Source organism: Gymnogyps californianus, chromosome 6 (genome assembly GCF_018139145.2).
Source record: "Gymnogyps californianus isolate 813 chromosome 6, ASM1813914v2, whole genome shotgun sequence".
In the NCBI taxonomy this organism is placed as follows: Eukaryota; Metazoa; Chordata; class Aves; order Accipitriformes; family Cathartidae; genus Gymnogyps; species Gymnogyps californianus.
The window spans coordinates 23,935,483-23,957,551 of NC_059476.1; the positions used below are offsets into that span (position 1 = coordinate 23,935,483).

The 22,069-nt window shown below is 42.0% G+C and overlaps 1 protein-coding gene across 2 annotated transcripts in view; it reads left to right on the forward strand.

Moving 5' to 3' along the window:
- Positions 1 to 3,267: 3,267 nt before the first annotated feature.
- Positions 3,268 to 22,069, forward strand: part of SEC24C (SEC24 homolog C, COPII coat complex component) — a 39,108-nt gene continuing 20,306 nt past the window's right edge. For both annotated transcript variants that reach the window (XM_050898783.1, XM_050898784.1), the window contains exons 1-6: positions 3,268 to 3,316; positions 11,150 to 11,352; positions 17,025 to 17,166; positions 18,160 to 18,338; positions 19,541 to 19,990; positions 21,270 to 21,400. In XM_050898783.1, coding sequence (XP_050754740.1) covers positions 11,178 to 11,352; positions 17,025 to 17,166; positions 18,160 to 18,338; positions 19,541 to 19,990; positions 21,270 to 21,400 — 1,077 coding nt within the window. In that variant the 5' untranslated portion in view covers positions 3,268 to 3,316; positions 11,150 to 11,177. The remainder of the gene's footprint in view (positions 3,317 to 11,149; positions 11,353 to 17,024; positions 17,167 to 18,159; positions 18,339 to 19,540; positions 19,991 to 21,269; positions 21,401 to 22,069) is intronic.

Consider the following 22,069-nt stretch of genomic DNA (forward strand, 5'->3'; position numbering starts at 1 on the left):
AGAGAACAGTAACAGCTGCTTATCAAAAGTAGTGCAACTCAAGGTTCACGTTTATTCCTTTTTTATTATTTCATCTCCCATCCAAACAACTGCTTTTCTTTAATTCTTGAAATGGAACCAATATTTGCTGCTTAAAGCATAAAAAATATTCACTTCAGACAGTATTGAGAAAGTTTCACCAACAGAAGAGACCCTAAGAAATGTGCATCTATTTTGAAAGCTGGAATATAGTAATGAAGTGTTAGGGCCAGTTGAATTGAATTACAAATATGGCTTTTGTTGCTTTGATTTAAATTATTTTTTCTTTAGTTGCCTGTCTTACACAAGTACTGAAGCTTCCACATTTGAGCCCTTTTTCCTGCACTGTCACTATGGTTATATCTCTGCTGACAACTGGGGAGAGTTGTACAGATTATAAAGTGTCTGAGCTGTACAGACCTGCACTGAAGCAGGTCTTCACCTGACACTTGTCTCTACCTCAATAGCATCTATTTCAGGACCTGTATCCCACTCCACACCCTGCTTGACCATTCCACCCAAGTTTTCCTTTTAAGATCTGCTGCCACAGTAAGGAGGTCCTGCATTCCTTAATGGTAGTGAAAGATGCCCCACTCAGTAGGGGTATCTCAGTTCAGCAGAACAGCTCTGCCCTCACAGTTCACATCTCAAGGTCCTACCTTTGACACTTGAAGGGGTCTTTTCTGCTCTGAACCCCCTTGCAGCCGGAAGCCCCAGGGGGCACCTCCAGACAGAGTGATGAGCATTTCTTCTTCAGCTCCCATGATTTCTGCACTTTGGGTATTTTGTCTTCCCAACTTCAAAACAGACTCCAGTTCTTAACAGGCGGTATCTTCCACTCCCATCTTCACAATTCACACCACGACCCTCCAGTCCCCCAAAAGGCCCTCTGCTCACTTTCTCCTTCAAGTTCACACACACACAAGAGGAGAGTTGAGACTGTCAAGCCCAGCCTTCCCTGCTCTTCTGGACTCTCAGCTGCTGCTCTGCCTATGATTAGACATTTGATTCTGCTCTTGGTAAGGGGCCAGAGTTGTCCTACACACGTGTCATGTCAATCTCACCCTCTGTGCCCCCCCACATACACCACGGATCTCTCACCGGAGCGTGGCTGAAAATAGCGCACCTCCTGTCTCTCCAGAGCTTTGTCTGACACTCTTAAAGCTGGAAGCATTTCAGTAAAAATTTTATTTCCACTTCCCATTCCAAATGCAAATCCTAGAGTCACCCAGCACTAAGGATTCATTAGTATGAGTTTCAGGCAAGGGCATGACACAGGCACAGACTTGTACAAGATCAGGTGATAGCATCTGACCCTGAGAAATTGAACAAAAACAGCTTGCAAGTGATGTGCTCTCCACTTGTGTTTTCTCCGTGCAGCTAGTGTTACTACATAGGCAGACTACGAGATGTAATGTGCTCCCTCTTTAGCTTGCTGCTCCCTGACATCCCCTACAGCCACTCCTAATATTAGACAGTGGGACCAGAATAGCCAGGATTAGCTACACAGATGGGATTCAAACAGTTCTCTGCATGGCACCGCATACACAGACTCTCCAATGGCCAAGAGAACGGCTTTGCACCCAGGTCATAGAATCATAGAATAGTTTGGGTTGGAAGGGACCTTTAAATGTCATCTAGCCCAACCCCCCTGCAATGAGCAGGGACATCTTCAACTAGATCAGGTTGCTCAGAGCCCCGTCCAACCTGACGAATGTTTCCAGGGATGGGGCATCTACCACCTCTCTGGGCAACCTGTTCCAGTGTTTCATCACTCTCATTGTAAAAAATTTCTTCCTTATATGTAGTCTAAATCTACCCTTTTTTAGTTTAAAACCATTACCCCTTGTCCTATCGCTACAAGCCCTACTAAAAAGCCTGTCCCCATCTTTCTTGTAGGCCCACTTTAAGTATTGAAAGGCTGCACTAAGGTCTCCCCGGAGCCTTCTCTTCTCCAGGCTGAACAACTGCAACTCTCAGCCTTTCTTCATAGCAGAGGCGTTCCATCCCTCTGATCATCTTTGTGGCCCTCCTCTGGACCCACTCCGACAGGTCCATGTCTTTCCTGAACTGAGGATTCCAGAGCTGGATGCAGTACTCCGGGTGGGGACTCACCAGCGCGGAGTGGAGTCCTTCACTGTTTTCTCTTTAGGACCAAGACAGACAAGACCTCCTGGCTATCCCAAGCCACCTTGATCCCTTGGAGTTACAGGAGAAATAAAATCCATGTTCCCCCTTTGCTACAGGACTTAAAATATAATTTTCTGTTAAGATCCTGAGGACAAACTTACCTCTTCCTTATTCTGCATGTGCTTAGCTCTCAGTGACTAACAAGTATCTTACCAATCTCTGTGATACCCTTGTACTGTAACATTTAAACGACGCAGTTTTGCTGTGACACCATTGCTTGGTTGACTACTCCATTGCCAGTACTGTACCACCACTCATCCAGTGCCATTGCATGGTGCTGGTGGGTGCACACCAACAAAATGTTACTAGGTAGTGAACAGCTCTTGCACCACCATTGCATTTCGGTGCAAAACTGGCCCTGGGTGCTCCTGTGTCGTCGTCTTTCACGGGCCGCTGGCGGGACGCGTGGCCAAGAGCACCATGATGGGCATTGGCTGAAGCACAACACTGTTTGGCCGCAGTTGTGCTGCACCGCAGCCATGCCCTCAGCCCACGACTCAGCCGCTCTTGCAGCGAAACGCTGGTTCTCGGACTGTGCAAGCAACCTGAGAAAACGGCCCCCGCGGCTCTGCCCCCCACCACAGCCACAGCGGCCCCGGAAGAGTCCTCCCGCCACACTCGGGGCTGCCCTGCGCCCAAGGGAAGTGCGCGGCGCCCGTCGGGCAAGCGCGGCTCCGGCCTGGGCGCCCCAGCGACGGCCGCTGCCGGAGCAGCGGCTGATCCGCGGCCGGCCCGGGGCTGGTCCCACCGGCGCCACGGCCCGGGCCGCCCCCGTCGCCACGGCCCGGCACTTCCGGACAACCGCCCAGCGACACCACGGAGCGCCAGCGCTCCCATCACGAGCCCGCACGGCCGAGAAGCCCGGCGGCCGACGTGCGCCCCGAAGTGACGTCAGGGCCCGCGGCCGGAGGCGGTGCGCGCGCTGCTCGCCTCACGGCGCCTGCGCCGCATCCGGGCCCTGCCGGGTGGGGCGCGGCGGCGGCCGGGGGTTGGCGGGGAGTGCGGACGTGGCAGGCAGCGGGCGGGGGAGCGGCGCTTCCGGGGGAGCGGCGGGTCCGGGAACCGGAAGCGGGCCCGGCAGCAGCGCCGGGAGCGGCGGGCAGCGGCGGTGAGTGAGGTCGCGGAGCGGCTCCGGGGGGGCGCCGGGCCTGCCGGCGGCGGCCGCACAGGTGCCCGGTGCGGGCGGGCGGCTGGCATTGCGCCTGGCGGCCCGGCCGCGGCCCGAGCCCGAGGCGCCGCCACCGCTTCCTTCCCCGCCAGGGAGTTGAGGCCTGGCGGCGCCTAGCCGGGTGGCACGTCGGGCCCGCCGTCCCTGCGCGCCACGCCCGGCCTCTGCAGGGGCCCGGGTCTTCCTCGGTAACGTGTCCGGGAGGGGAGCGCCCCGCACCACCGCCGGCCCGGCCCGGCCCAGCGGGTGCCGGCCTGCGGGGCCGGGGCCGGCTGTCGGTGGGGCCTTCTCCGCCAGGGCATGGGCTGCCTCGAGGGGAGCCGTCGGCGTCCCGGTGTGGTGCAGCGAGTCCCGGGGTCTACGAGTGTGGCCGTCGCTCCCTCCCGGAGAGCCGAGCGCTTTTTTTCGGCCCGGGTGCGCTGTGAGACAGATAGCCCCTCTGCAACGTCCCTAATCTCTTGTAATCCGCGGATCCTTCCCCCAGTGTTTGTGTTGTGCTGTTCAAGCTTCCATTCATTCGAGGCTTGTAAAGGATGGTCGTCCCGTGCGGAGACCTGGTGATTGAGTTTGGTTGGATTTGGTTGTCAAACTTAGCAGTTGTCTGTCTGTGGCTTTGAAAAAGGAAGGAGGAAGGGAATGGAGATGGCATGACCAAAATACAAGTATAGTCTTGAAAAAGTGGTTATGTGAGACTCTTGCTTTCCATGTAGATGGTGCTTTAAACGTGCTTGTTTTGTATCGTTGAAGTTTGCTTTCACTCTTTCTGAGCAATGCTCTTTGGAGTAGAACGAAGGTTAGTTTCATTTCTTTTTATTCTTGCGATGTACTTGAGTATTTTTCAGTATTTGTGTGTGGTGTCTTAGCTCTGAAATCTTTATCAGAGAGACTTTGCGAAACCATCCAAACTGGACCTCCTTGGTAACTGTCACACTGTACCTGAAGTTCTGTTTAAACTTACTGGCTGATGGAGGCGGTTGCTGAAACATGGGTGAATTGCTTACACCCACATTAGAAGTTATCCACTAGAGTTAACATTTGTACTGTCATGTTAAAATACAGATTTTTCAGTTTGGTACTCAGTGTTGATTTTTAGCTGTTACTGTGATAGTTCCATAAAAATATTTCTAGGTCCTTTTCTGTTACAGGGTTCCTTAGTCAACTTTACCAAATGTTGGGGGGGGAAGGTTAGAGGGAGAGAAATCACTGTCTGAGACATAATGTGCGATGTCTTTTGTTGTTGTTGTTTACAAGCAGTGTAAAATCACACCACTAGAATGGGAGGTGACTCGTTGCTGATTTTGTCCTAGTGTCTTTACTCTTCATTAGTATGAAGTTGTCCTGAGTAGGTTTAGGGAACTTTGGCTTTAACTCCCCCCCCCCCCCCTTCTCCTAGAGTAGGTGTTCTGGTTATGGGATGGATGGAAATACATGTGGCCTAAAACTCCAGAGCCTCTCTCTTTAGAGGAGACTTACCTTCAGTCATGTATATACACTGTGGAAGCATGAGCATTTCTATCTGTTTTTGTGTGGAAAAGGTTCTTGCTTCTGGAACTACCCTTTTCTGCTTGAAGCTGTACCACTCAGGATTCTTTATTGCTATAGACAGACTGTGAAGTGGACATCGATATAAGGAGTATTTCTTCTTAATATGCTGTGACATTCACTCCAGGTTCTAATTTCATGGCTGAAAGCTGAGTTATAGCAGTGAACAGATGTCTAAAGGATTATTTCTTTAATGAGTCGTTTGATGCTTGTACCTCTTTGAATGTTTTCTCCTGCTACTGTAGGACTGTACTTTCTTCCTGCAACACTTATTATCAGAAGGAGGGTCAAAAATCCAAGAAAGAATTGATGGCTGGCTAAGGAAGGGCAAGGTACAAAGAGTGACTAAAAATGATCAACAACAAGGTCTCCACAGAAGAGGGAAGGTGGATGTTTCTTGTTCTTTAGGCTTGAAAAGCTTTATTAGCAATGAATTGTGAAGATAGAGCTTGTTCTTATATGTTCAGCAAGATTAATTGTTAACATAGAAAGCACTGAAAGATGGTATAAACTGGACAGTATGTGTTAGGAAAAGCTCATTCTGAGCTTTTTTTGTTTCTTGTGAGTGATGGGAATTGTGCAATGCATATTTGTGTAGTACAGAAATTTTGGATGAAAGATGGTCAGTGTTACAATGTGTGTGAAGAAGATTTGTTTAGCATTATAACATGGTTTTTAGTCTTATTCTATATATTCCTATTCATCCATTCTTCCTTCTGGTCTCTTCTCTAAACTTTAAGCTACTCTTGTAACTTTTCCTAATCAATTATACTTGTGCAGAGTTCACAGACATGAGTCAGATGACTTCACACGTTGTAACATGTATGTGGAGGTAGCTAAGGAAGTGAGAAATCTTTCACTGTGATTCTGTCGATGTCATATTTTCAATGACTTTTGCCTTCACAGGGTTGCTCTCCAGAAGTAATGCCTATAACTGAGCATTTTTGAAATCTTTTCTTAGAGCTTTATTACAGAGATAGAGATGTAAATCAGTCCCACCAGGAGACTTAAGTCAACAAAGAGTATAAAGTGTTATTGAAGTAAAAATTTGGTGGTGGTGACAGGGGTTGGAAATAGTGGTAGGTTTAAGGTTAGGTCAAGACTAAGCTTTTTTTGTATTCAGTTTTTAAGTGCTTTCACTCTCGTAACTTGTATGTTGTATTGGACCTTGCCCAAGATGATGAATCAGCCTAACAATACAGGGTTTAATGTGGCCCTTCTTTAGAAGAACATAGAAGTGATTACACCTTAGATGTGAACCGTGATTTTTATGTCCTGAAGCCTGAAAGACCTCTTTGAATCAGCCCAGGAAAGACTGGGCTGCAAAAATCTGCTCCAGTACCTGTTGTGTCAAGAAGTTCTAGCAGCTAATCTATCCTTTCTTGTCTTGAAGGTGTCTTCAGTGAAAATATGGTGGCTTCTGGACTTTCACTGATACTCAATTGTAAAGTTTCATTTTGAAAACTGTGTATATTATACCTCTCATGAACTGTTAAAACAGATGTTTGTGGCAGTGACTCAAAATGCATAGATGAAGAAAATATTACCTATGATGTGACAAGTTGAGAATCTGCCCAGGTGGAAAGATAGACCACCACAAAAATACAACCAAATTGGAAGGTCAGTTCCAGTAGTGCCATTTGGATTGATTTGGACAAATGTATGGGAGGCATTTGTTATAATGGCCTGAGTGCTTCCAGGCCAGTCTCTGACTTCCAGGATATGAGGTTCTCTTCCAGGATTTTCTGTAGAAAAACAAAACAGGAGTTTCTTGTATGTGAAAAGAACCAAGTGTTCCATGAGTGCTTATAGAGGACCTAGTCAAGCTGTTGGTGAAACAAAAGCAAGGACATCTGCCTTTCAGAAGCGTGTTCTTAGCTCCAAAGTCTAGGTCTTTATAAGAATAGCATAACCTCGCTACTTCTCCAGAAAGTTGCAGAACGGAACCATTAAAAGCACTGTAGGTAATACTCTGAGTTGGTTTCTGAGGATGCTGATTGTCCCCTTCTGTCCCATCTTTTGGAAATGGTTTTGACTTCTGTGTTCAGAAATTAAGTACACATATTTCCTTCACTTTCAGCATAATATAGGAGGCCATGCTGTTGTCTTTTTTTTTTTTTTTTTTTAAATAATTTAAGGATCAGTCTCCCCAGAAGTTGAAACAAACAAGCGTTTTATTTCTCTGGGACCAGTAAAAAAGGCACTAGCATCTTTCTGAAGGAAAGTAATTTTGCTGTATGCATTTCCTTTAGAAAGCGATCAAGAACTGATGAGATCAAGCTTTTCAGTTTCAAAAGGGAATTAACAGTGAATGCAGACCATAAAAAATGATGACTATGCAGTTTTCAGTGATTTGGGAGATTTGCTGATTGAAACAAGCTCATATGAATCACTAGGTTTTTTTAAAAAAAACAGACCATAAAATCTACTCTGTAGTCTGCTTTGTTTGGATACTAAGGAATCCGGAAACTATTGTAAAAGTTAAGATTCTCCCTCCCTCCCCGCCCCGTATTACTGTGTATTTTTCTCCCATCAGTTCATGAATTTTAGCTGTGTGGTTATTTTGACCAAAACTTCCATGGTCAACTGCCTTTATACAGAGGAATAGAAAATGACACAGAGTGACTGCATCGTGCTTTGCAAGAAAATTGTTTGTTATTTATAGTAATGACCACTTGTCATAGTATTTTCCCAATAGCATGAGTCCTGCTTTTTTGAGCTTTGTGTATTGTAACTGCTGAGTAGTAATATGATGTTCAACAGCATATTGTAATATTATGTTTGGCTTAGTTTTGGTAATGTGTTACTACATGCAAAGGAATATCCTCAGTATTTTTATCAAGTGAAACAGCCTGTTTTCTCCGTTTCTCTCTACCTGGTGTATGTATTTCATTCTTTCTGTGATTTTTTTTTTTTTCCCTTCATGTCATAAGACAGCATGAAATTCTCCCTTTCCCCATATCTCTTCAAATGACCAGGTTCTAATTTACATATATATTTTTTTGAGTGGAGACAAAATGAATGCTGTTTGATACAAATGACTTATACTGCAGGAGAAGGAAAATGGACTCATTCAGTGACAACTGTCTTCTGCCTTCTCAGAGGTAGATACTCTTGGCCCTGCCCTGTATGGTATTCCACATCAGTGATGAGCAAGCATGCCACTAGCCTTACGTTTAGAGCAAGTCGAGCAACCAAAATAATGAAGCAGCCTTGTCCCCAGCTTCAACACTGGGCTTGTTCTTGAGTCTTCCTCCTCCTTTCCAGCTCCCTCCTTGACCATCTGCCAGCATAGAGCAAGCATCAGCTTGTGCTATGGTGGAGATTGGCCTGTGCTGGCTGCCACATGGGCTAGCTAAAGGTTTGAGGTCTATCTACCTTTCTTTCAGTTGGGACACTGAGTTAGAACTGTCTCCTCTGTGTAGCTATTTTTTCCATAGAAAGTGTAGGAAATTCTCAAAACTCTTTGTCTGTAAGACTGGCCTTAAATAAGCTTACCTCTTGGTTTCGGTATTATTGCGGAGAGAGCAACAAGCCAACAGATATTACCTGCTCAAGCAGGAAATACTGATATTCATGTGAGGGAGGGAAGGCTGAAAAGAGAGTAGTAAAAGATCATCAGGTAAGATCACTTACTGAGTATACACTCACAACAGTAAGTCAGAAGTGGTTTGCAAGGGACATGCTTGAGTTCTTGCCCCATCATGGTTTTTAAAAAAAAAAAAAAACCACCATGAAAGATTGATCTTCTCCTGCCCTGTAGTAATTCCTTGTTCAAACATTAGATCTGTTCGGAGGTTTCTGTAGGTGTAACTTGTTGAGAGTATCTTAATGATTATAGCTCAGGAGGTATCCTGCAGGATGCTGCTACTTTGCCTGCAGCTCTTCCTGGAGGAAGGACCTGTTTGTAGGAGCAGTGACTAGAAGCCAGGTTCCTCATGCACAATCCAATAAGCAATAGTCAGGGGCAGGAAGAAGAGAAAGCAGTCCTTCCTTGGCAGAAAGCCCTGCCCGGATGTTCCAAGATGTGCAGGTAGAGCAGTCTTCTCGTCGTGTTCTCCCTTCCCTTTACCTCCACCTTTTCAGGAGGAGCTCTCCTGCTTTACTGTTTGCACTGAACAGGAGGTGGTTGGGGGTAGGTCTGTGATTGCAATGTGGTGACACTGGTTGCATACCTGGGGAGGAAGAGGTTAACCTTCAGGGGATCTTGGGAAGGGAGCAGGTCCCAAAGTCCAGATTTCCTGGCCCCATGGCTGCTCAGGTTAGACTGTTTTGCAGAACTAAGTCAAAGGTGGTGTGGGAAACCAGAGTGTTTAGAAATGACTCTCTTGCTGTCATGTTTGTCATGTGTAATCCTGTTTAAAAACACTCCAGGCTGATCAAAAATTCTGTCACACTGTTGTAAGCTGTTGCAAATGATATTATATGTGATTTGCAAGAGCGAATTACCTTTAAATATTTAAGTTCTTTTTCTAAACAAAAGCCCTATCATTACCTCTATACAGCTTGAAAAATAAAAATATCAAACTTAATTTGTTTTCTTTCATATGAAGTTTAATATCTAATTTCAGAGTGGGCATTAGCATTCTTAGTATTGACATTTGTCATGTTTACTAGCTATAGGAGGTTAAATGTAGTATGTACGCATTATGCTAGCCGCCTTCTGTAAATAATTAGATCGCTCTGTTGTGATATATGTATTTTCCCTTTATTATATATATGGATCTAAAATAATTTCTGTGTATGGTTCTTACGGAGCTGTAGTTATTTTAGTACCTTTGCTGTACAACTGTGGTGTTGAAATAATTCTTTGACATCATATTTTTGGTAATGTGAAGAACCAACCTTAGCATTAGTTGGCATACTGTAATCAATGTATAGGCGAAACAGCTTGGGTGTTTGTTATCCGCTTGAGTTAAGCTGGGATTTGCCTCAACTGGCTGGTGGCTGCTGCAGTTGTATGTCTCCTCTGTGTCAAGATTTACTATGTATCTTTAGCGCACAAGTTCATCATAGGGTTTGGAGCAAAATATGAGGGCAACTTTAGTTATTTGCTTTACTTCAATTTTGCATTTTTATATAAACTGGAGTTTTTTTAGTAAAAAATTAAATTGCTCTAAACACACATTTCTTTACAGTGTTAGTGTAGATAGTCTTAGCTGAAGAGGGTAACAGTGACATATGGAGTGTCCAAAGGAGTGCAGGGGATGCAAAATATCCTTGTAAAATAGGCCACGAAGGAATCTCCTGCTCATGAAGTCATCTCTTTGGCCCTCCACAACTCAAGGGCTCTGTGGCTTATCTGCGTGCTTGGTACTGTGGTATTGTAAGAATTGCCTGCTTGGTTTGGGGTCTCCCAATGGTGTTTCTGTTTTTCTCTTTATAAAGTTAGTCAATGTCTTTATACGGTTAGTTAGAGGAATTGGGAATCTGCCTGTTAGGCAAGATTTCTTGCATAACTTTGCTAAGAAACATCTCTCCTGTCTCTGACGCTCTGTTTCAGGTCTTACGCTTTTGTATAACTCCTTTAGGGACATCTTTGCTTGTGATGCTTTTCCATTTTGAACATCTTTCTTAGGTGAACATGCTGCTTTCGGAATATTTTAGTTTTCTGAAATTTATGTACATAACAAGCACTTTAAATCATCTATTGTTTAAAAAAAGAAAAGCCGAAAACCCCTGTTTTTTGGTCCTGTTCTGGATTCTACCAAACATTTTAAGAAGCAGCCTTTGTGGAAGGTGAAGTGTGCGTTGCTTGTAGCAAGGAAACATGATCAAGTAGACTAACATAGAGATGAAAGCTGAACTTGTTCAGTGTTATTCAAGTGTTATGTTAAGGAATCTCTCATGTGTGTCATGAAATCTGTTTTCTGTTGGTCTGATGTTCTGTGAGGTGGAAGTAGTTCATACGGTGTCTCAGGAAGCTTGATAATCATCTGCTATGGCACGGCAAATTATGGTATTTTTTTCTAAGAAGACGATCACAAGTCTAACCAGGATGAAGCAGTGAATAAGTTGATTAGAAAACATAGTTTCTGAAAATACTGTTTTCTAACTAGCTCTTGTAAAGCGTTTATCTTAGTTGAAAAAAATTACTGTGCAAGAGTAAATTACCGTTAATGTTTTACCTTCCCTAGTATCTCAGGAGCTCTCATTGCTGTGAAAACAGTAGGTAAGTTGGCCAGTTTGGGTTTGTCTGCTAAAAGCCATTTTTTCCCCCTCTTTTTGCAGGTGAAATTAGTTTGGGGATGTGAATACAATGAGTGTAAATCAGCAAGCTCACACAGGGCCTCCTTATGGGCAACCTCAGCCTGGATATCAGGGATACCAGCAGCCTGCCTACGGAGGACAGCCATTGCCAGGGGTTCCTCAGTCGCAGTATGGAGCTTATAATGGCCCGATGCCAGGATATCAACAGCCAGTCCCTCCACAAGGTACTTCTCAGTCAAAACTTAATGATTGATAACGTGTGAATTGTTGCGTGCATGGAATTTTTTCTGTATACTTCCTATGCTTAGTCTTTATTTTGTGGCAGCAATTATCTTTTCTGCTGTATGTAGCTTCCATGATGTTAAAAATCATGTTCTTCCTGTACATTCTGAGGTTATTGTTCTGTCACTTGTCCATTTTAGTAGGGCTTACTCTTCTTTTAATAGCTCATGAAATTAACATGTTGAGAAGCACAGCCTGCTTTTTTTCTGTATGTCCCTGCCGCTGTGGTACTGAAGCACCTGACTAGGACAATCTTCCTGATGAGGTTATGTTGAAGGGCAGCAGTTAGGGACTAACAGATTTATAATTGAGACTGCCTTACATTATTATGTAGAAAGATCTGCACTCCATCCTGAAAGATGAAGACATACAACTCTAGGCAGAAAGCGTGTTTGGAGCTATTTTCTCTAATGCCTTTAAAATCAATAGAAAGTTTGTGGACATGTGGCAAGCTAATGTGTTCCAGAATTTCCCTGATTCTGCAGGATCATATCACTTGTTGGTTTTGTTTGTTTAAAAAAAAAAAAAAACAAACAAAACCAAAGTAGTTCAACTTTTTTTTCTGTTTTCAAAAGAAAGGCTAACTTAAAATTATTAAAGAACTTTAGGAGTCTTTGTTTCCAAGTACCTGAATTGCTTTGAGAGATTAATAGTGACTTTAACATCTGAAGTGTAGAGGAGAAAATACTATTGCTTTGAGTAGGAGTATTTCTGCCTTTCAAAATCATGTGGATGAATTCAAATAAGCACAACATGAACTTCCACTCTCAAATGTTTGTTTAGATTTCAGATTGGTATTCTAAGGAAATGAGAAATATGCTAATCATGCTAACAGTCTCTGTATTATTCTCCCCTCCAAGTACATCTTGAATTTTTTGCAACTTCTTGAATTTTAAACCAAACTCAATGAGAAGGATAGAACAATAAAAGTGCCTATAGTTGTCTTGAACCTAACAGAAGTGGGACACTGAAATTTGGGAGCTGAATAATTACCCTGTTGAGTTTTTTGTCTGGAGTTAGTGGGGTAGTGGAGTAGAAGAAGAGTTAGTGTGGTGTGCTAAAGAATGGGTTATTCAGTTGCTCTATCTTCCTTTTCTTTCCTTAATCCTCTTCTTCCCCTCCTCTCAATAAATCTCTTCCAACAGCACTTTTAATCTGTGAGTTTTGAACTGATTTCACAGAGGGTTTAAATTCCTATAAAAGTAATGAAAATCAGCACTGGGCAGAGGAAAGAAACCCTGCTTCCTGGGAAGACAGAAGCAGAGCTCAGCCATTGAGTGCTCTGTTTGGCTGCTCAATGTAGCCATTGACTGACTAGTGTTTCCTGTCCCATGGGAGGAATGGGGAGAAATTGGACTTGCTTCAGTGAGGGAGAGAAGGAGATAAAGAAGGACAAAGATTACTACAGATTTGTTACAAAGTTTCATCAGTGCAGCTATTTACAGAAAACAGAATTTGGCTGTTAGCAGTGTGAAGAATGTTTAGGATGTTTGTGGAAAGAAACTGATGAGCATCTTCCATCAGATACTTCAAGAACTTTCAGACTTGTAAAGTCTGAAAAGCATTTCTTTTTAAGGGAATTAACTTTTTTCCTTCTGAATTATTTCTGTTTTTCCTTTTTTAATTTTAGAACAACAGAAATGTGGTTCATGACAGCTCAGGACATACCTAGAAAGCTTGATAACTTGCATATAAACTTGTGCAGATTAAAAATACAGATTTTCTTTGTGCCAGTAGTGATTGAAAGGTAGTGTAACACTGAGGGCAACAAGGTGGTCTCGTTTGGACGACAAAAATGTATTGCACTACTCTTAAGTAGTATCTCATGTACTTTATTGATATATCAGGCAAAGGCCACCCATGGTTTGTGGAGATTTCTCTTCCATCTTTTCTTCTGAGACCATCCTTCCTAGACTTAGCAGACTTTATTAAGGAAATCTCAGTTGTCAAGTTGTGCATTTTGGACCTGTTACTGTAAATCCAGGATTCCTGTCTTTAGAAGGAAGGAATATAAAATTCAGAGCACTAGCACAACAGCCAGAAGTTGACCTGTTAGTAGCTGCTGAATGACATCCAGGTGGAAGAGAGTGGCAAACAAACAATGCATTATCAAAGACAACAGACAGGTGATAGTGAAGATAGTGGCAGTTATCCTTTCTACCCCCTTCTCCAACGTGTTATGTTTATTGCAGGTCTTTGTAGCAAGCCCTGTTGTAGCTGCATAACATAGAGGAGAGAGAATTAATTTCAGAGGCACTAGAGTGACAGGAGTTTACCGAACATTGAGGGGTAAAAGGAAAACTGCCAATGTTATTCTGTGATCTCAAAGTAGTTGTCTTAGGGATTTATTTTAAAAATAACAATAAAATTGCTTGGAGGACTGAGTGGAGAAGTGTTGGGAGCAGATGCCATCCTCAGTCAGGGAGTCTTTCACATCTAATTTATGTTACAAACCCTGGCTCTAACTAATGGAAACATGGGAATGTTGTGCCGGTGATGCTAGTCTTGCTTGGGACCAGAAGTGCAGTACTGTGCTGTTAGCTGAAAATAGCTGCTTCTTGCTATGCGAATGTTGAAAGAACTGGGACAATTTTGCACCAGTCTTTCAGTCAGTCTGTCGGTTTCCTTCTGACGAGATCATGCAGCTGAAAGTGCAAACACAATTATCTGAATACCGGTAACAATTAGGCTGCTGCTGGATTGTTTTGTGTCGACTCAGTTTACAATACTATTAACACTTGTATTAAAGTTAATATATGAACTATGTTGGTAATATGTTATGTATGGCAGAACAGCGAGAGGGAGTATAGCTTAAGGAATAATGTGGTAAATGTGACATGGATTTTATGTATATGATACTTTCTGCACTGCAGACTGTCCTCAGCATTGGAAACACTGTCTCTTGGCGCTTTCTCTCAGGCTTGATTTACTGGTGTATTCTGTCTTTCCAGGTTACTTTTCTTCCTTGGGGTTCCCTTCGAAGGGCTCTCCTGTATCTCTCAACTCTGACACTTCTTCTCTTGCACCTAATTTCATAGGTAAATGGTGTCCTTTCTGTGGGCGTGTTTGTGCTGTGCCGCTTCTTCTGTGCCAAGTTCCCATTTAATATGGGTATTTATCTCAAAGGTGTGGGTACTTGATTATTCAGGCAGAGGTGGGTGGGACACTTCCCAATCTATTTGTAGGCAGCATTCCAGAAACATAAATAGGATATGAAGAGATAATCCTAATAGAAATCCCTTATGCCTGCAGATTCATAGATAAAACCTGACTTGTGACTAATGTTTTCTGAAGACTGATTTCAAAACCTGAATTGGCCTTTTCAGGTTCTGTCAGGGAGAATCCTTAGTTTAAAAGAATGCAGTCTCCCACTTAGAGAACTAAAATGTGAAGTTTGAAATGATAGCATTGCAATAAAGAATCTCCCCAAGTACCAGGAGGTTGTTATTGGAAGTCATGAGATTTTTGTAACTTGTGCTTTCATTTAAGGGAAAAAAGAAGGTTTTAGCTTCCTTGGCTATAGCATAGAAACCAAATATATGTTAGGAATAATTATGATTCCAAAAGCTGTGGCTTGAAGAAGGAAATACTTTTGCAAAGCTAGCAGTCAAGATGTAAGAATTAGAAACACTGCAAGAAATCATATTGTATTTTTCCTTCTTTCCAACTAGGGCTATTTTTGAAGAGCTATTTCCAGTGGTGTCAATTTGTTTAGAAGAGTAGGGAGTCAGAACTGAGCCAAGACCATGTAGTCTCATGGCTTTGAGTAAAATCACAGGCATTTTCCATTTTGCCGTAATCTACCTCCATTGTGAGGTCTGTGATGAGTAAGAACAATATCTCAAAGGTGTTGAAGGGGAACTTCAGGATTCCTCAAGAGTAATGAATCTTAAGCTAATAAACTGCTAGATATTCATACTTGTTCAAGTGAATTTTTTTCAGTGGCTATTTGAGCAGTCTGTGGTAATGGTTACAGAAGTGTATTTGTGACAAGAACTGGAAAAAGACAACTTCAGAAGCTTTTTCTGAAGTAAGCATGTAGTTGTCAAATTGTATGCCTGTTAAAGTTGAGGGGGGGAAAGTTAACTTAATGTAAAAAAAAAAAAAAAAAGTGTAGGATCCCTCCAGGAAGTGGATTAAATATGCTTTCAAAGACAAAAGATAACAATGCCAAACAGTTTACATGTACTATCAAAGGAAAGAGATTCCAAAATAGATGAAAGTATATCAGATTAACTGAAAAGGTATCACAAAAGACATTCAGAAATAGAAATACCACACAACACACAAATAGTTAGAGATCAGGAAATGCTTAGCCAGAGGAACAGTAAGACGAAGGTGCTGTAACAGCAGTTTTAGAAAAGACAAGATTGAATGAGATGAAGGTACATAAAAATAGTAAATGTCTCTGGAAATAATTAAGTGCTAAGTCTCAAAATGAAGAACAAGAAGAGGTTTAGTAATAAAGAAAAAAGCCCCAAGAAATTACTGGTTATTCATACAAGGTCTAGTTAATTCCTTCCTTGAATTTACATCCACAAGCTTACTAAGAATTACATGTAGCAGATAAGACAAAAATATATATGAGTTGAAACCTCATGCTTTGGTGTATAAATTATACTGTAGAATTGAGAAATAGCTTATTTCCTATTTCATAATGGTTCCTCACAAGAAGGTTTCAGAGTTCGTTTTAAACTTGTCATGCCCAGTCACTGTCAGAGAGACACAACAGTGTGTATGTGCTGCCCTGGTCTCATGGGGCAGTTTACTCTAGTCATCTGTATTTAATGATACTCCATACATGACACATGTTCCCTTGTGGTTAGCAGGCATGGTCACAGGGTTGTTCTAATTACCAGCATTTTTAACATAATATCATTAAAATAGAAGTTTAGATTCTCTTTTTTGGAAGTAGACACTGCAGTTGGTCTGCTGGTATTGTATCCAGCATTGTGCGGTCTGTGGAAAGTGTGAAGACTTGTTTCTGAGGAAAATATGTTCAGGCTGAGACCGAACCAGCGCAGTCTGAAAGATGAGAAAGTATTCATGTTAGCGTCCAACCTTGAGAGGTTGGGAAGAACAGTCTGTGGTGCCCCCATTATGTTATATGTAAAAGCAGTTAGTCGCATGTAATTTTGAAAACTGAATCTACTCACATAACCTGCTTACCTTTCAAGTAGGGAAAACTGATGTGTAATGAACATTAGGTTCCATGTGAATACTCTCCTTGGTCTGGATAAAAATAATTGGACTTGGAGAGGGAAGAATTTAACACCTTACTGACAAGATAACATTTTTTTCTTCATTAAAAGATGAAATTGTCTTTTGAAGACCCTCCACAGTACATATTTTCTACTTGGACTGTGTAGAGATGGTGACGAGTGACACCGGCTAAAAATATTTGTGCTTTCAGTTTTGCTACTTCTAATATAGTTGTATAAATTATTTGTTGCTTGTGGAGTATTAATACATCAATTTGGCCACTGCTAACTGTTTCTGCACTTTTTTTTTATTTCCTGGATTTTTCATGGTAGTTGGTTCAAGCCCTTGTTTCTGTGAATAATTTGTGATTTGGCTTTTTTTTATTTTATTTTTTTTTCCCTTATGTCTGTAGGTTCATTAAGAGCCCCTCCAGCATCTGGAGCTCCCCCTCCAGCCTCTGGAGCATCTCTTCCTTCTGGCCACCTGACATACAGTCAGTTTGGACATGGAGATGTGCAGAATGGGATTCCAGCCTCAGCAGCCCCGATGCAGAGGTACGTACAAGAAGAGCAAATCATAACAAAGGCCAACCTAGACTTATGCTAGGTCTAGACCTTTTAGGGTCTAAAACAAACTAAATACTTTGTTTTTCCTGTGGTGGACGCTGACTTCCTTTACTTCTTCCTTATTGTTTTGGAACAACATTTTGCCGTAGGGGTATTTGTTAGACAGTAGGAATCTCTGGAGATGAAAAACTTCTGAAACAATACGAGCAGATGTCAGTAACTGATCAAAACCACTTCTCCTCCAAAGACTTTCTTTGTGGTAGTGATTTTCCCCATAAGGAATTTTCCGATTCTCATAATCTGTCTTGTTTTAAAACAATTGCATCCACACAGCCGTAGTACGTGATTCCTTGGCAGTGTGAATTGATCTCTGTCTAGAGCATGTTGCTGTCTGTCATTACCGAGTGATTCCTTAGTATTGGTTCTGGGTCCCTTTCTGTCCGTTATGGATTCCTGAGTTATCTTCACTTAAAGCTCTTGGACATCTTCTCCAGAAAGATACTGGCATTACCTCCGTGGTGAAAGTGGTAACAGTCCTCACTGCTTCATTCCAATTACTGGTTATGGGGGAAGGTGATTGGTTTTTGTTTCCTTCTGGTTAAGCTCAGCACTGTCAGCTGGAGAGGCCAAATCCTTTGGGCAACAGAGCATTCTTACATAGCTGTGCAGGCCTTGCTGTTGCTCACGCTGTAGACTCTGTTGCAGTATTTCTGATTTGTTGCGATAACTAAAATGGAATTAACAAAAAAAATGTTATAAACATAGAATTTGTATTGTAAGAACGAATAGATTTTTTTGATTAAAGGGATTCAGATGCATGCAGGATATGTAATTATTTTTCTGAAACTGAGCTACACTGCTTCATGTAAATAGTTGAGACCCAGCTAGTGTTTATGTGGTAAAACTATTTTAAAAGGCACAGAGAATTGTAACTGCTTGTATAATGGGGAATCCAGTGAAGTTTCTCATCTTCCTTCTCAGGCCACCTACTTCTCAGCCGTTTCTGCCAGGCTCAGGACCCACACCTGTCAGCCAGACATCTACGTTCCAGCAATATGGTCCCCCCCCAGCCAGTGTACAGCAGCTCAGCAATCACATGGCAGGGATGACAATTGGCAGTACTTCAGCCTCTGCTCCTCCCCCAGCTGGACTGGGCTATGGTGAGGTTTCCTGGCTACAGAAATATGCTATTGCTTTTCATTTATGCTAGTAATTTCATAAAAGATTTGCTCTTGTCAATGGTTCATTACCATACAGTGACGGGAATTCTCTGGGTGTTGACATCTGCCATAGTAAACGGTAGTTTCCTTGACTAATAAGGTCATCATTGGGGAAAACAGAACTGAGACTATTGTAGGGGACAGTGCAGGAAGTACTGCAGGACGTGAGTAACAAAAGAGAATAACAATATTTCTCCTCAGCTAGGTGAATCTTGGTGTGAAACACAAAAACAGTCTATCCCTAAGTAAGCTGTTGGAGAGTCTACATGCCTTGCCATTGTTGTGCAGCAGCCCAGTCAAAAAAAGAAGGAAAAAGGGCTGAAATTACTCTGATTCTGTGAAGGGTTTTGCTTGAAGTTGAGAAGAAACTTACTTAAACAGTATAAACTGAATTTAGATATTGTATTCTATTGTGTTAGATCTACAGTTCCACTGCTGTAGATTACAGGACTTTTTTTTTTTAAATTGAAGACTAGAGATTTGTCTTTAGTATGTGTAAACTGGTCTGACTACACTTTGATTTTTATTTTTTTTTTAATTGTTTTGGTAAAGTACTTTTTGACAAGCATCTCTCATACTCTAACACGGACTTTATAGGAAAATTAGGAGTAGGGGATGCAGATTTCTCCAGCCTTTTGGCAATCTGTTTGTCTAAAATTATCCTCAGAAATAGTACAGCGGTAAATACAGAAGATGCTAGTTCCATGCTATTAAAACCATGAAGCTCAAAACCATTCTTGAACTACAGGCTTCAATTTAGTGTGGAGTTTAAGATACAAACTTATTTCAGTTCAAGAAATCGGTAGACAGACATGGTGGTTCTTGTTTTGCATACTCCTGGCTTTGCCCCTTTTTTCTGGCCATGAATCCTGAAATGTATTCTGATTATGTAAAATAAGAAGCTCAGACTTTGAGAGGACAATGAAGGAACTATCAAGTTTCAGATCCCTTGGAGGAGTTTCAGCTCTCTGACCAATTTAGGAGGATGTTCACTTAAGGTTTGTCTCTATTAGTACTGGCAAGTCCATCTGAATATGAGAAAGTGGTAGACCTATTTAGATGATCTAGAGCAAATGGGTTTTGCTTGCGTCTTAATTGTCTTGAGGATAGAAGAAAATTATGTTATATCTTCTTCTTATCAGGTCCCCCAACATCGGTTCCCCCAGTCTCAGGAAGCTTTAGTGCAACAGGATCTGGCCTCTACACACCTTACACTGCGAGCCAAGGACCCCCTCCTACCAGTGTGTCTCAGGGTCTTCCTTTGGCACAGCCTCCATTTCCTGGTCCACCAATGTCAACTCAGCGCCTACCTACTCAAGTCCCTGGTTTTGCCCCACCTCCCTCTTCTACAGGGATTGGACCTTCCTCTTACCCTCCTACTACAGGTGCCCCAAGGCCACCTACCATACCAGGCCCACCACTGCCTGGGCAGACAGTTGCTGGACCACCAACGTCCCAGCCTAATCATGTATCCTCACCACCACCTCCATCAACTATGCCAGGGCCGCACCCTGGGCCTCCCATGAGTGGCCTCCATGGACCGCCTCCTCCCACTCATCCTCCTCAGCCAGGATACCAAATGCAGCAGAACGGTGAGTATTCCTAGTATAGGAATTGTAAGTTACGTGTGTTCTCTCTGTGCTGCAAACTGAGAACTGGATTTCAGGTTTGTTACGTGTGGGCTCCTGGCTGCACTTCAAAGCTTCCTTCTTGTTTCCCTGTGCTCATGTCTGAAGGACAAATCCAAGATAAACAATAGGATGTGTCATTCTAAGATATTTGTCATACAGGTTTTAATCAGATTAATGTAACTAAAGCAGTCCTAGCTTACTTGGTCAAAAAGTTGTTTAATAATTAGTGCCATAATACTACAAGAATTTGTGATCGAAATTTTATTATGAACTTTGATGTCTGCAGCCTCATCTGTTCAAAAGTAGAGATCTGAGATCCTGAAAAGCCTTATTATCTTTTTTTTTAAATTTGTGGCCAGTATGCATATACAATGTGTATGAGAGGGGTTGTTAAACATTGAAAAGGAGTTGCTACTTTTTCTTCTTTAATTCACAAAGCTGTATTTTTCTCCATGTAGAACCTTTCACATTTTGTGTGTGCTTAGAAGTAATATCAGTTAAGCTTTCTGAATTATAAACAGTTTTGGCAGATTTTTAATCAATAATATTTACAGATAGCTAGGATAAAGTAATCACATGCAAATGTCAGGATTGAGAATCCCATCCTCCATGCAGCTTTGCACAACTGGCCAGGTAAATTACTTGAAGTATCTGTCCAAATTGCTATGAACTGTAAAAACACTAATGGGGTAAAACATGCTGTTATTCCATAACTGACTAATATTGTCTAAAGTAATACGAAATAACTTCAGGCAGTTACGAAACAGAAGAGATAATCACACATTAACGTATTACTGTAATTTCAGACAATCCGAAACTGCCCGAGGGAACTCCTTCCGTACATTTAGTCTGAGGAATTATGGGTCATCCACTAGCTTATGTGGCTGCTCTGTGTGCACTTTCTATTAGGCAGTTCCACAATTTAACTTAGATGTTCATAGTGCATGATCTTAATGCGTATTGTAGTCATATTATTCTAAAAATAGTTATGTTCGTCTAAAAACCTGTGTTTCCTTAAGTCTGGTTTTAAGGAGGACTGTATCCATCAGTTTATTGGATCATGGATAGAGATGTACAGGTCTAAGCTGAAACAGTGATAGATATGTTTAATCCTAATTAACTGAAAAGCACGTGACTTTTTTTTCTTGTTTTTTGACGATGACAGGAAAAGTGGGAAGTGCCTAATGAGGAAACACCTAGTATTAGCCGTTGTTTGATTTTGCTGTCCCTTTCTTGTAAGGTTCCTTTGGGCAGGTGAGGGGTCCCCAACCAAACTATGGAGGAGCCTATCCAGGAACACCAAATTATGGAAGTCAACCCGGACCACCACCTCCACCAAAACGCTTGGATCCAGATTCCATTCCTAGCCCTGTAAGCTTACTTTGTTCTTACCAGTGTGAACTCTTCCATAGTGTCTTTACATAAAACAGAACTGACAAAGACCAAAGCTGAAAAAAGGTTTCTTGTTCCAAAGAACATCAGTCTGTTTTCCTGGTTACTTTTCTCTCGTATGTCCAGCTTCAGTCTTTTGTTATGAATAAGCCTAGAAGCAGTATTTTTCTTGGTGACTAAAGAAAGGCACTTCATATGTAAATCAATGCTTTAGTTCCTCAGGTCTTTTTCTGTGCTGTGTTACATTTTGAGAATCCTTGAGGGCTTTGATTAAGCTTGTTTCTCCATTTCTGGATTCTTGCTTAATGACTTTCCAAGGTGAACTAATTTCAGGTTTTGTGTATGATCCACATTTAAAGTATGGTTAATATATGATTGTAGTGCTTTTCCTTTCCCTTTTCTTATAATCTGTCAAAAAGCTGGTTAACGTTTTTTTGGGGCATTAAGTCATGACACTACTTCAGTCAAATATGGACAACTTCTCAAATTGGCATTATCTTTCAGAATGGAGGTTCTGAGAAAGGACAAGCAGTGATGTGTAATGGTTAGCAATGATGAGTAATACTAAGCCTGGCAGTATTATTGCCACTAGTCTACTGTGCTGTTTCTTCCACTGCTGCTGATGCTGTTCTGTTACTGTGTCAGAAG